At 39.6% G+C, this 13,176-nt stretch overlaps 2 protein-coding genes across 2 annotated transcripts in view; one reads left to right on the top strand and one right to left on the bottom strand.

Annotated features, from left to right (window-relative positions):
• The window catches only part of LOC121439439 (ralBP1-associated Eps domain-containing protein 2-like), a 208,265-nt gene extending 195,680 nt beyond the window's left edge, over window positions 1-12,585 (top strand). The window contains exon 14 of the mRNA XM_041639940.1: window positions 12,446-12,585. Coding sequence (XP_041495874.1) covers window positions 12,446-12,585 — 140 coding nt within the window. The remainder of the gene's footprint in view (window positions 1-12,445) is intronic.
• LOC121439486 (splicing factor U2AF 65 kDa subunit-like) lies at window positions 6,200-7,614 on the bottom strand. The gene is given in 1 exon segment (XM_041639988.1): window positions 6,200-7,614. A coding segment is annotated over 1 exon segment (1,410 nt). The 3' UTR covers window positions 6,200-6,204.
• Window positions 12,586-13,176: the final 591 nt, after the last annotated feature.

The raw sequence follows: 13,176 nt of genomic DNA, 5'->3' as shown, positions 1-13,176 counted from the left end.
TGGACTAAGTTAATGACCAATTTTATGATAATAATATATAATTTAAAGTGTTCTCTTAGTACAGGTCTAGTCTCTTTGAAATCACTTTTCCTATTATTATTTATTCTGTATTGTTAATTCCACTGATCAAGAATAAGACCAGCATCACAGTTTAAAGCAAAATTAAAGCAAGCTTTAATCAAATACTGTCCAGGTGGATGGTCCCTGGTCAGATCCATACTCAGGTTCTAGGGAAATTGGCCCAGAATCACAATTTGTAGTGGTTTAAGAAAGAAAATCCATAATTCATTGCATTTCCCATCAAGTCCAATCTGGGACAAACTGGCATTCCTCTATCCTGTGAACCTCTGGGCCAAGTGTCATCAAGTGCATCCAGTACAAATGGATCAAACAAACTTATTTAGGGGAGTGAAAAACACGTGACTTGTTATCTCCTATAAACAGCATTTCAGGAACTGTCTGTCCTTATGCAAGAGGCTTGCAGATCAGAGGCATTTTTGTTTTGTGGAGTTCCACGACATAGTAATTAAAACTTAAAATGTAATTTTTGCTCTCACAGTACCTTATGTTACAATGTTTTCTGCAGATACCTAGTAATGCTTAATCACCTAGTTATATTTAAGAATGAGAGATATGCTGACTTAGAATATATGAATGAATGAATGAATGAATGAGACTTGCCAAATGTGGATATAATGGTAGAGGGATCTGGCAAAGTTGAATTGTTGGTAGTTTTTTTCTGTCAGTATCTTTTGATCTATTTTCTTGGCTGATGAGATTCCTTGGAAAACATTCTTTTAATCTTTGGATATCATTCTCAGGGAATAGAAAGGAAGAGGTCTGAAAGGTTTTAACATCTAGAGCATATACAGAGTTTTCTTATCCAACTGCCCTCTCAAGCTTATGCAGTAACCTATCCGTCATTTTTCGAATTTATCAGTTTCAGATTTAAAAAGCAGTTAGACAACTACCTTCTCCTTTGTATTAATGAGCTAAGAGTGAGATTAGTTGCATGTATTCAAACTGATATCTGTACTAAAAAAGTGTATGTTTGGATCAGACAGCAGAAGCTAGGAATTAATATCACTTCTACCTCAGGTTGGTAATACCCTCAGGTATATGGCAGAAACAAAAGAGAGATGAGGGACCCACTATATAGCTGAACCTCAAGAATTACCACAGGCAAAGTTCTGAAGAATACAAGTTTAGTCTCGAAGGTTAATGGATGCATTAGGAATTGAAACATGGTGAGAACCAGAAGAAGCAACAGCTAGTACTAAATACAAAATTCAGATAACAGAATTGCTAAGTATATTTATTTTAGTGTGTTAAAAGCAACAGTCAGGTGCCATGGCACATTCATGGAGTTCCAGCACTTCGGAGACTGAGGCATGAAAAATGAAAAGTTTGATACTGCCTTGCTACAAAGTGTGTTAAAGGCCATCTTGGACTATATAGAAGGATTGTGTCTCAAAAAAATATCAAAATAAATAAAAAACCAAGAAGATAACTAAATGAAGTACTTTGTGTCTACAATTCAGGGACTAGATTCACAGAGTAATAAGTATAGCTGAAGAGACAATTGCTTAATTGGAAAACAAATCTCAGAAAACTATCCTAACATCGCAGTTAGACAAATCTCTTGAAGAAATAAGAAAAAAAGGAAGACAATAGTCAAACACTGATGATTGTCCAAAGTCAATTCAGGATACCACATAGTTCAGAAGTTTCATAAAAGCTCAGGAATGTAAGGAAAGAACAAGATATAGTGTTATATGTATAGATACAGGGAAGTTTGATATTTTAGAATATCAAAAAGAGAGTTCTTAAAACAATCAGAGAAAAAACTAATAACTAATGAAGAACAATGATTTGACTGACAGCTGACTTTTCAACAATAATAATGAAAGTCAAAAGACAGTTGTAGTGATGAGACAAGCAGGATTGCTTTTCGTCCTGCCTGGCTCCCGCATGGTTAGCTTTACACCCGGAAATAATACACAAACCTGTATCCTTTTAAACACTGCCTGGCCCATTAGTTCTAGCCTCTTATTGGCTAACTCTCACATCTTGATTAACCCATTTCTAATAATCTGTGTAGCACCACGAGGTGGTGGCTTACCAGGAAGGATCTTAACCTGTGTCCATCTTGGAGAAGAGTGCATCTGCCTCACTGCCTTCTTCCACCTAGCATTCTGTTCTGTCTTCCCCACCTACCTATGTTCTGACCTATCAGATCAAGCAGTTTTCTTTATTAATTAACCAATGAAACAACAGATTTACAGATGACCCTCCTCCATCATTTCCCCTTTTTCTGTTTAAACAAAAAGGAAGGCTTTCATTTTAACATAGTAAAATTACATATAACAAAACAGTTTTCAAGCAAGAATTACAATCACAATATTTAGATCTATTTTATCTTTTAGCATAACAAAGGAAGACTATAACTATCTATCTATTCTTCAACTCCATCAAAGACTCCAGAAGGATACACTATTACTTAAACAAACAAGATGTAAGCAACTTCCAAACTCTAGAAATGACAGAGACATATCGCTGCCTGGACAGTCACCCAAAGTTCTTCTGTACCTTTGGGGCATCCGTCTTCAGCCTTCAGGCCCATAGTATCCTACAGACATTTCCATGAAGCAGGAAAATTCAAAGACAGTTCAGTCACTATCTGCTGTGTCCTGAAGAATGTCTCACAGACTCTTTCATGAGTCAGGAACCTCAAAAGACCATCTCACCTTTAGGCAAGTTCAGCAGTCCTCTCTCTGTGGGTTCTTTGTGTCCAGTTTATGCAACAGTCCAGGCAAGAGCAGTTTCTTGCCTAAATGGCTATCAAATTCCATAAGGATCCTCTTCGATGCCCATAGATTGGTGCTGCCAGGAGCAGACATGTCTCATTGCCATGAAAAACCCTAAGTTATTAAAACATTTTAAATGCCATATTCTGTAGTCTTTGAAAGATATGAAGAATGCCTATCTGAAATATATCTATGCACATCTAGAAAATCTAACATGACTACAAGATTGACTATTATTGATGATTATCCATTAATAACCTATATTTCCTAATTATACATTACATTTTTAAATGAAATACACAATCACAATACCTTAATCAAGATCAGAAATACATATACATATAACAAAACCCTTAAACGCCTATCAATAAGGCAAAATTTACATCAATGCAAATTATTCATATCTATATCATATCCCCCTTTAAATGTAAAAAACAGTTAAAAACAATATTTGGGAATATGGACACAGTTATTTCTCTCCAAACTGCTTCATGCTGAATGGGGGCACTGTTATTCAGGACTTTCATGGTGTAACCTGTGTGCTAGATTCATCTCAGTCAGCAGTTGAGTGAAGTAATTTTATGAAGGTGTTCACAGCAACCTTTCAGGAGGGGCATGGTCTATCATACCATATTGGGATAGAAGTGATCCACAGACTCTCACCCTCTGTGAAAACAAAATAAGAAACTCCTTTCCAAAGCATCATATCCTTAGATCTAAATTCTAAAGTCAAGGTATTTTCAAAATCTCTACTTTGGATTAGTTCAGCAGCATTTATAAATAAATATCTTTTAGCAGCTGTTGCTCCTTCCTCAGCATTCAAACAATTCATACAGAGCATAAAAGCATACAGTATCAAGATTCTCTGTGTATTTTCCATCTTTTTGTGGCTTTATTTTAACTTCTATTTCGTTTTTCTTTTTCTTTTTTGAGACAGGTTCTCTGTATATTTTTGTCGTAGAATAATTCTGTAGACCAGGCTGTCCTTGAACTCACAGAGATCTGTCTGTCTCTGCCTCCCAGGCATTGGGATTAAAGGTGTGTGCTACCACACCTTGAAGTCACAGAGGTCAATCTACCTCTGCCCCTTGAAGTTCAATTTACCTCTACCTGCCAAGTGTTGGGATTAAAGGTGTGTACCACCACACCCAACTACTCCTTTTATTCTTATTTTTTTTTACTTTAAGAACTTTACCCTTTAGCCTGCATATATTTTAACACAGTGTAAAACATTTAAAGGTTTTTTTTTTCTTTGAATCTCTCTTTACTGTCTTTTTCTGACCACATGAACCTTTAAATTACTGAGCATTATGGGTAGGATTAAAGCCATGGCTTTGCTTCCTAGATTCAGCCCATTAGTTATCTTTCTGCGATTCCAGCCTTGTGGCTGAGGTACTGGCCAGAGCTATTTTTATTGCCACAACTCTGTGGCATTTCAGGGTCCTTGCCAGCAAGCAAGCTGCAGCATTCTGCTCACAGACCACACTCAGTCAGAATTCCTGCCTGAAAGAGTCAGAGTTTGCCCAGCCAGGATGGGCCAGAAAGCCAGCATTTGAAAATGGAGCTGCTTTTTCCTGCTGTGGCTGAAAACTCAAAAGCATACTTTCAGCTTTTCATCAACACCGTTTAAGTGTTTTGTGGCAGGACCTCTTAAAAGAGATGCAGGGTTTTGCAGTTAAAGCTGAGTCAGGAAGCCTCCCTTAGATGAGCGTGCTTGCTTGCCTCTAGCAAGCAGAGCATACCCGAGAAATTGCTATTACAAAGAAAACATGCTTTATTCTTTCTCAAGCTTTCTCAGGCTTTCTGTGGATTCAGTTATCCACGTCTGGGTGCCATAAAAAGATAAAATAGATATAAATATTGTAACTGTAATCCTTGATTTATATCTGTTTTTTATATGTAATTTTACTATGTTGAAGTGAAAGCCTTTCTTTTTTGTTTAAACAGAAAAAGGGGAAATGATGTAGGTGGGTCTTCTATCTAACTGTTACTTTCATTGGTTAATAAAGAGACTGCCTTGGCCTTTTAATAGGGCAGGAAATTAGGTAGGTGGAGTAGACAGAACAGAATGCTGGGAAGAAGGCAATGAGGCAGATGCCTCAGGAAGTTGCCATGATTCTCCGATCCGAGAAGGATGTAGGCTAGAATCTTTCCCGGTAAGCCACCACTTTGTGGTGCTACACAGATTATTAGAAATGGGTTAGCCAAGAAGAGGCTAGATATAATGGGCCAGGTAGTGTTTAAAAGAATACAGTTTGTGTGTTGTTATTTCGGTTGTAAAGCTAGCCATGTGGGAGCCGGGTGGGACGAAAAGCAGACCTGCCCACAGCTCCTTCTACAGACAGTGAAATTATATCCTCAATATGTTATGGGAAAATAGTAAGTCAATAACCCAATTTTCTTTTAATAGATTTTCAATAATTTGGAAAACTTAGGATTCAGTCAAGATAGAAGGTAACAACATAAAAGAAATCAGAAAGGGTATTAAGAAGTTTTTAAACACTTAATGATAAGCACATACAAAACAGGAAATTTTAGTAAAGAAGTAGTTAAAATAAACTTATAATCCTATCTTACATTATAAAAAGAGAAAAGCTATAAACCAATAGTTGAAGAAACCAATTTAAAGTAGAGCAAAACAAGACCAAAGCATGTAAATGGAAGATTAATGAACTATAAAAGCACACAATATAGAGGATTGCTGTATTAATCAGGATTCTCTACGTAACAAAATTTATAGAATGAATCTATCTCTATATATATAGAAAGGAGATATATCAGAATGTTTTTTTAAATACAACAAAATGTTTAATGAGCATATTCTTAATTAGCAAATATGAAACTGCCACAGAGAGGAGGAGCGGGACAGAGATAATGGGTTGGGGGTCAGGAAAAGGCTAAAGAATCAACTACTTAAGAATCCAGGGTGGAGAACTAGAAGGACCAAAAGCCAGAGGATGGGAGCTATGGTCCTGTAAAGGGAGAGGGCAGGGCACTGAGGGTCAGACAACAAAATTCAAAATAGTTTGGCCATAAAATATAAACACACTATGTTCCTACCATGGGGAAAGGGCCGAGGAAAAGGCTATAAGGGATAAGAAGAGGCTGTTTGGAACGGGGCTGTGGGGGTCCTACCCGCCCTGCTGTGCACACAGTCCCCATCCCAGCCTCTTCCCTCTGTGTCTGTGTGGGTGCCTGTGTCTATGTGGGCCTGTGTGCACTTGCCCAGTCCCCTTCCTGCCCTAGCCCCCCCACCCCCACCCCCCATAATTGCTGCCATTCCAGTTGCTGCCGGCTGTCATTCCTCTGCCCATCATCTTCAGAGGGGAGAAAGAGGGGGGGACAGGTGGGGGTAAAGTCCCCAGCCAGCCCTGCCCCCACTGTCCCCCAGCCACCTCTACCAGAAGTCCCGGCGGTGGTAAGAGTCAGAGTCACAGTATTTTGTGACCACCACTCTGTTGGCGAACTTGTGGCCGGTTGGGCCCTGCATGGCTTTCTGGCAGTCAAACACAGAGGTGAACTCCACAAAGATCTTTCCACAGCCAGGCACCGCGACGCCATCCACGGGCCGGGGAATCTCAATGGACTTGACCAGCCCATACTTGCTGCACTCGTCTAGCACATCCTCTACAATCTCCTCGTACTCCTCATCGTCCAACAGCTCTTCAGGCAGCACCATGTTCATGAGGCACAGGACCTCAGTCGGGTGACCGCCCATCTGCACCTGAGAGCTCATCAGGCCGGGCACTTGAAGGGTTACAGGTGTCTGATTGATGGTACTCAGCATGGCATTCTTGGCTCCCACACTCGCCCTCTGGACAAGCAGCTTCTTGTCCCCTAGCTGCATCCCATGCAGCCCCGCAATGGCCCGATCTGTGAAGTTGATGTCCACGTACTCACAGAAGGCATAGCCCTTGGAGAGCCCTGTGGCACTATCCTTGACCAAGTTGAAGGCCTTCAGAGGCCCAAAGGATGTCAGCAATTCTTTCACCTGGTTATCATTCAGGTAGTTGGGCAAGCCCCCGATGAATAGTTTGTGGGCAGAGTCTGGAACTACAGTGGACTCAACGCCAGGTACATAAACAGAGGGGTTCTCTGACATGCCAGGCAGTGGCTGATAGTCATGAGGCCTTTGAATCTTCAATGACTGGCCCTGGAAGATGATGCCATCAAAGGCCATGGCCTGGGTCGTTTCATCCACTGAGCGCAACTCCAAAAAGGCAAAATTCTTGTCTTGATTGATCTGCACAGCCAAGACTGGGTTGCCAGGGGCCTGAGTCAATCCACCCAAGCGCATCTGGGCGTTGAAGAAGTCCATCATAGCTTCCTCAATGATGCCAAATGGGATGTTGCCCACGTAGAGGCGTCTGGCCTGTCTGGTCATCTGGCTCCCAACAACAGGCATGGGCATTGGGGTCACAGCCAGACTATCAGGAGTCATAGTGGGGAGAAGGGCAGTGGCTGGAATCTGACCCACAACTTGCATGGCCTTGTACTGCATTGGGGTGATGTGCTCAAAGCCAGGTGGTGGCACGTCCCAGTATTTATGCACCTTCTTCTTCTCATGGCGAATCAATCCACAGTGCTCCTCTTTAGCACCTCTGGTCAAAGGTTTGCTTCGCCTTCGTCTGTCTCAGGAGTCACTGCGCTGGTCTTGGTTACGCCAATCTTGGCTCCGGCTTCTGCGCTTCCAGTCCCGGCTTCTAGAGCGGCTGTGGCTATGCTTCCATTGGTGGTTCTTCTTGTCCCGTTCTTGTTTGTTCTCGTCGAGCTGCCGCTCGAACTTGTCAAAGTCGAAATCCGACATGCTTACACAGCTGCGTAGGACCCTGTGCAGCTCTCGCCTCGACTTGCCTCCTGCCTGCTCTGGCTACTTCCACCGTATCAGAATGTTTTATGGGCTAATCTAAAAATGTCTGCCTAAGAGCAGAAAATCCAAGAATCCAGCAGTTTCTAAGTCTATAAGGCTCGATGTCTCAGCTGGTCTTTAGTGAACACTGGAATCCTGAAGAAATAAGCTCTAATATCTGTGAAGGAATGGACTTTCTAGCAAGGTGAGAACAAGCAGGCAAAGAACAAAAGCTTCCTTCTGCCATGTCCTTATATAGGCTTCCAGCAGAAGGTGTGGCCTAGATTAAAAGTGTCTTCCCACCTCAAAAGATCTGGATTAAAGGTGTATCTTTTCCCAGCTCAAATGACCTGGATTAAAGGCATGGTTTCCTACCTTAAAGATTGGATTAGAAGTGGATCTTCCAGCTAGTTGTGGTGGTCAACACCTTCAATCCCAGCATCTGGGAGGCAGAGGCAGGCAACCTAGCCTGACTAGACTAGACTAGTTCAGTCTATAGAGTGCGTTCTCCAGGGCTGTTACACAGAGAAACCCTGTCTCGAAAAACAAAACAAACAACAAAACACAAACTAAACAAAACAAAAATCCTATAATAACAACATCAAAAAGAAGTAGATTTTCTTCTTCAGATTAAGCAAAAATCCCTTACAGTTGTGCCCTCCGTTTTTGGATTTTAGTTGATACTAGATGTAATCAAGTTAACAACCAAGAATAGACATTGAAATTGTAAAGTTAAAAGTTGGTGCTTTGAAAAGGGTGACATAACACATGGCAGATATCAGATGAGATTACTGAAGGAAAACTATGGCAATGACACAAACAATATTAGAAATGGGAAAAGATAGTTACATGTGCAGAGATTAAGATGATCATAGCATGATCAATTATCATGTCAATTAAATTAGAAAATTTAAGCATAATGTACAAACATCCAGGAAAACCAGTTTCCAAAGTGGCTTAAAAATTAGAAAGCCTAAATAGTCCTATAGCAAATAAATGGAACCATAAATTATAAATATAACTATAAATCTTAGGCCAGTTGTCTCTACTAGAAAGTTTTAATTTGATATTTAAGAAACAATTTCTTACTCTATACAGCCTGTTCTAAGCATAATCAATGGTCATATGAGAAAAGAAAATCATGACTGTCATGCATTTGAGACAGGGACTTGCTGTATAACCTAGGTTGGCTTCCAACTTAAGGTACTACTGTGTTAGCCTTCCCAGGGCTGGGATCACAGGTATGAGGCAGCACTGTCTAGCTCCCATTATCACCATCTAATTTCTGCCTTTGGGTTGGAGAGGTAGCTCAGTGGTTAAGAGTAACGGTTGTTATGCCAGAAGACCTGGGTTCAATCCCTAAATCTTAAATGGTGGCTCACAAAAGTCTGTAACTCCAGTTCCAGGGCATTGACACCCTCTTCTGGCTTCCACAGGTACTGTTTTCCTGTAGTTTACAGACATATATGTAGGAAAACAGCGATGCACATAAAATAAAAATAAATAAATATTTAAATTATTAATTCAGATTTATAGTATGTATGTTAGGTAAGTATGCGTGACTAGAAAAAATAATAAAGGTACTGAAAAGAGAAGACTAATCTGTTGATTTTATGATACAGCATATTTGGTTTCCCTTAATCTTAGTATTTCCCAAGGAACATAACTAATCTCTCTCTTAAAAGATTCAGAATGAAGAGTGCACCCAGCCCTGTGCTACTGTCTTGCTGCTTGAAGTTTAGTTGTGAAAAACTGCAATATGGCTTGGTGTGTGTGTGTGTGTGTGTGTGTGTGTGTGTCTGTGTGTGTGTGTATGTATGTGCGTGAGATTGAATGATTGAGACAAGGTCTCTACAACTATCCCAGGCTGGCTTCAGACTGTGGCATACTTCTTGCCTCAACTCCTGTGTGTTGGGATTGTAGGTATGTATCTATGTTCATTTTAGGATTCCATTTTAAATGATCTTAATGTTTTACAACTTAAAATTGTTTCTTCATATTTGGGGCAATTTCCCCCGTGAAACAAATAAATAAAATTTAGTAATTATTTTTAAAATAGCAAAATTGGACCTGGATATGGATTTATATTACTTCTGTAGCAGCTCTCAAGATAGTGAATGGGGTCAGTCATAGGGCCCCCTCCTTTTTTGTTTCCTGTCTCTCAGAGGTCACCATCTTCATTGGTTAATTTTCTTGTGTTTCAAAACTTCCTATATGTTTTGTCCCAGTATCACCGGAGTTGTTTCACATGATTTTCTATGTTTGGTTGCTTCAGCTAGGTGAGGACATGTGGTCTTTATTACTCCGTTTTGACTGGAAGTTGAGTCAGTTTATTTAAGTGGTTTATCATTTCTTGAGCAGTCCTTTATTTGATAACTGCACTGTTTATTCTAGTGCAGTTGTTTGGCTTTTCTGTAGAAAGGTGCACAACTGTTGCTTGTCTATTTGTTTTGTTTTAAAAGTAACTGGCAGCTGGGCAGTGGTGGCACACGCCTTTAATCCCAGCGCGCAGGAGGCAGAGGCAGGCGGATCTCTGTGAGTTCAAGGCCAGCCTGGTCTACAAGAGCTAGTTCCAGGACAGGCTCCAAAGCTATAGAGAAACCTGATCTCAAAAAATAAAAAAAAAAGTAACTGGGTAGTACTTTAAAGACCTAGCCTGTGAGGACCTGTTTATTAGGGGCCCTGAGATTGGGCTATCTTTATGGCTATGAATATTCTCTACTGCACATGCTATTACTGATGCCTTTACAGCCTGTGAGTTATGACCCACTAATGTATTTTACAAATCATAATGAAAAGTGGATACACTTGGTTGTAATATATCCATGAACTAGTCAAGAATAAACATTTCTGTGATATTATTCTGAGTTACATCTGTGGAAATCACCAAGCTCCATCTTTATGCGTGTCTCATGCAGAAAGGCCAAATTAGTATAAAATTACAGGAATATCCATGCTCTTGCTATATACTATTACTTGTTGTTTTAAAAAAGTATAATACTTTCATTAATTCTATGAGAATTTCATTTGGTGTGTTTTAGTCATGATTATTACCACTCCTCCCTGATCTATCACCCACATTCTCACTCCCCCAACTTCATGTACTCCCTTTTAATAACCCGCTGAGTTTAATCTGTGCTTCCAAATACTTCTGGGCAAACGGACATCCACTGGAACATAGTGGACTTACTAACGGCCACATATTAATGAAAACTGACTCTCTGTCCTCCAGAAGCCATCTGCTGTCAGTTAGTCTTCATGTGCTCCTTCTTCCTCCATGTTGGGATGTTGGCTGGCTTGGCCTTGGCCAACTCCTGTGCAGTCAACCATGTCTTCTGTGGATTCACAAGTGCAGCAGCCCTGTCGAGGCTAGAAGATATTGTTTTGTTTCTGCTCTCCTCAACTTCTGGCTCTGTCTTTTCTGTCCTCTCTTCAATGATGGTCCTTGGGCCTTTGGGGGCTACTTGCTTTTAAGGCACAGAATATTATCTAATATTAGCACGGTTGTCAAAGACTTCTGAATAAACTATTTACAGTTACATAGATACAGTGTTTTCAGAATAGTTGGTAAAGAATGTAGTTTAACTTGCCAGTGTATGGTTCTAAATTTATTTCTTGTATGTGATCATGAATTTTATTTAGAATTCCATAGCAGCCATTTATTTGCATTGTTAAGTTAGAATTCAGATGATTTGGCTTTCCAGATATTCTTTGTTTCTTGTAAAATCAAAGAAAACATTAGAATTCAACTTTCTTTCAAAAGATTCTTTAAATGTAGTCAGATTATTTGAGAAACATATTTAGTTATCCTTGATAGTAATGATCAGAGAGAGAAAAAGAGAGATCTTTGAAATAAATAAAGTCAGTCCATCGTTTTTGATTTCTTCTACTGCTGGACACCCCATTTCTTCCCAGGTAGCGGAGCTGCCAATTCCAGGCCCTCTTCCTTTTCTGCAACCTATGCACTAAACTAATGATCAGTAATGACTGAAAGCTAGTGAGAAATATGAGAAGCCAAAGAAGATTCTTTCTGGCCTGGTTTATTTGAAAATGGTTTATTTAAAACTGAGTAATTAACATCAGAATAAGGACTCGACAACATTTTCCATGCTAAATCCAGTCTTTGGTTTTTTTAAAAACTGTTTTCCTTACTATTTTATCCTGTCTTAATTACTACCAGTAATGCAAATACTTGAATTTTGAGTAAAATGAAAAGGGGATTGTAAACAGCATGGACTCTTTTTATTGGAATATATTCATTGCGTGTTAATTTATTTCTTTCAAGTATATCATGTGCTTTGACCATGTTCTCCCTTCCTCCTCTCCTGTTAGTTCTCCATTTCACCCCTTCTGATGGGTCTTCTCTTCCTTTAGTTTGTTTTTCATGTCCATGACTTTATGTATCTATGTACTATCTAGGATCCATAAATGGGGAAAAAAATCACAAAGACAAATGGTATTTGTCTTTCTGAGTCTGACTTATTTCACTTAATTGGATGATTTTTAGTTGCATCCATTTTCCAGCACATAACATACTTTCATTCTACTTTTTTACTAAGAATTGTATATATGCCATAGTTTCTTTATCTATCTCTCTGTTGATGGATACCTCAGTTTATAACATTAATTTTGCTATTGTAGATAGTATATATTTGGAAAAAAATCAAGTCTTCAAAGGGATTTAATAAATGTAAATATGTTAAGTGCCGTCATTGTTGTTAGTTGAATACATCTTTTTTGTCTTTTTAGGGGAAGGTGGTTCTTAACACTGTATTTTTCTTTTTTTCAGCTACTAACTCAGGATTGTTACCCCCACCACCGGCACTTCCTCCAAGACCTTGTCAAACACAAGTAGGTCACATATTTGATTTCTGCAAACTGTTGTCTTACCACTATGCTGCTTTGCAAGGATTAATCACTACATTGTAGTCGTCAGATGATTTCTGGATTAAGAAAATAGAGAGAAGCTGATTTCTCTTAATTCTGGCAGCTTCACAGGTTCCTGTGGAAGTGGAGTTTCTTTAGTATGCTACCAGCCATACTTTCAGTTCTGGTTATTGACAGTTGCATGAAGTTTTTCTACACATAGAGAAGTATAAGAAGTGTGTCTGTAAATTGGAGTTAGCGTAATTAGTCTGTATAGGACTTGCAGCCTGGGCAACCGTATATTCAACAGCAGTTTAGGAGCTATGTTATATCCACATATTCTAAAAGTAACCCTTAGCATGGGGTTAGTGCTGTAGTTTGGGTCTATGGTACTTTCTTAAGGATGTTCTTTCCACTCAGATTTAATAAATTGAAACAGCAGGAGAGGGAGAGTGTGTTTTACCTGTAAATTAATTGTGCCACTTTGCCTGTGCTACCATGGCCTTCAACATCAAGAATTGTAGAAGGAGCTGCAGGCAGGCCTGCTTTTCGTCCCACCCAGCTCCCACATGGCTAGCTTAGCCCCAGAAATGATGACACAGAAACTGTATTCTTTTAAACACTACCTGGCCCATTATATCTAGCCACTTAATG

The sequence above is a fragment of the Microtus oregoni genome, unplaced genomic scaffold (assembly GCF_018167655.1).
Source record: "Microtus oregoni isolate MIOR12 unplaced genomic scaffold, Mior012 000061F_ref0000440, whole genome shotgun sequence".
In the NCBI taxonomy this organism is placed as follows: domain Eukaryota; kingdom Metazoa; phylum Chordata; class Mammalia; order Rodentia; family Cricetidae; genus Microtus; species Microtus oregoni.
Note: the sequence above shows the minus strand (reverse complement) of the source record. Positions and strands in the feature narration are given on the sequence as shown.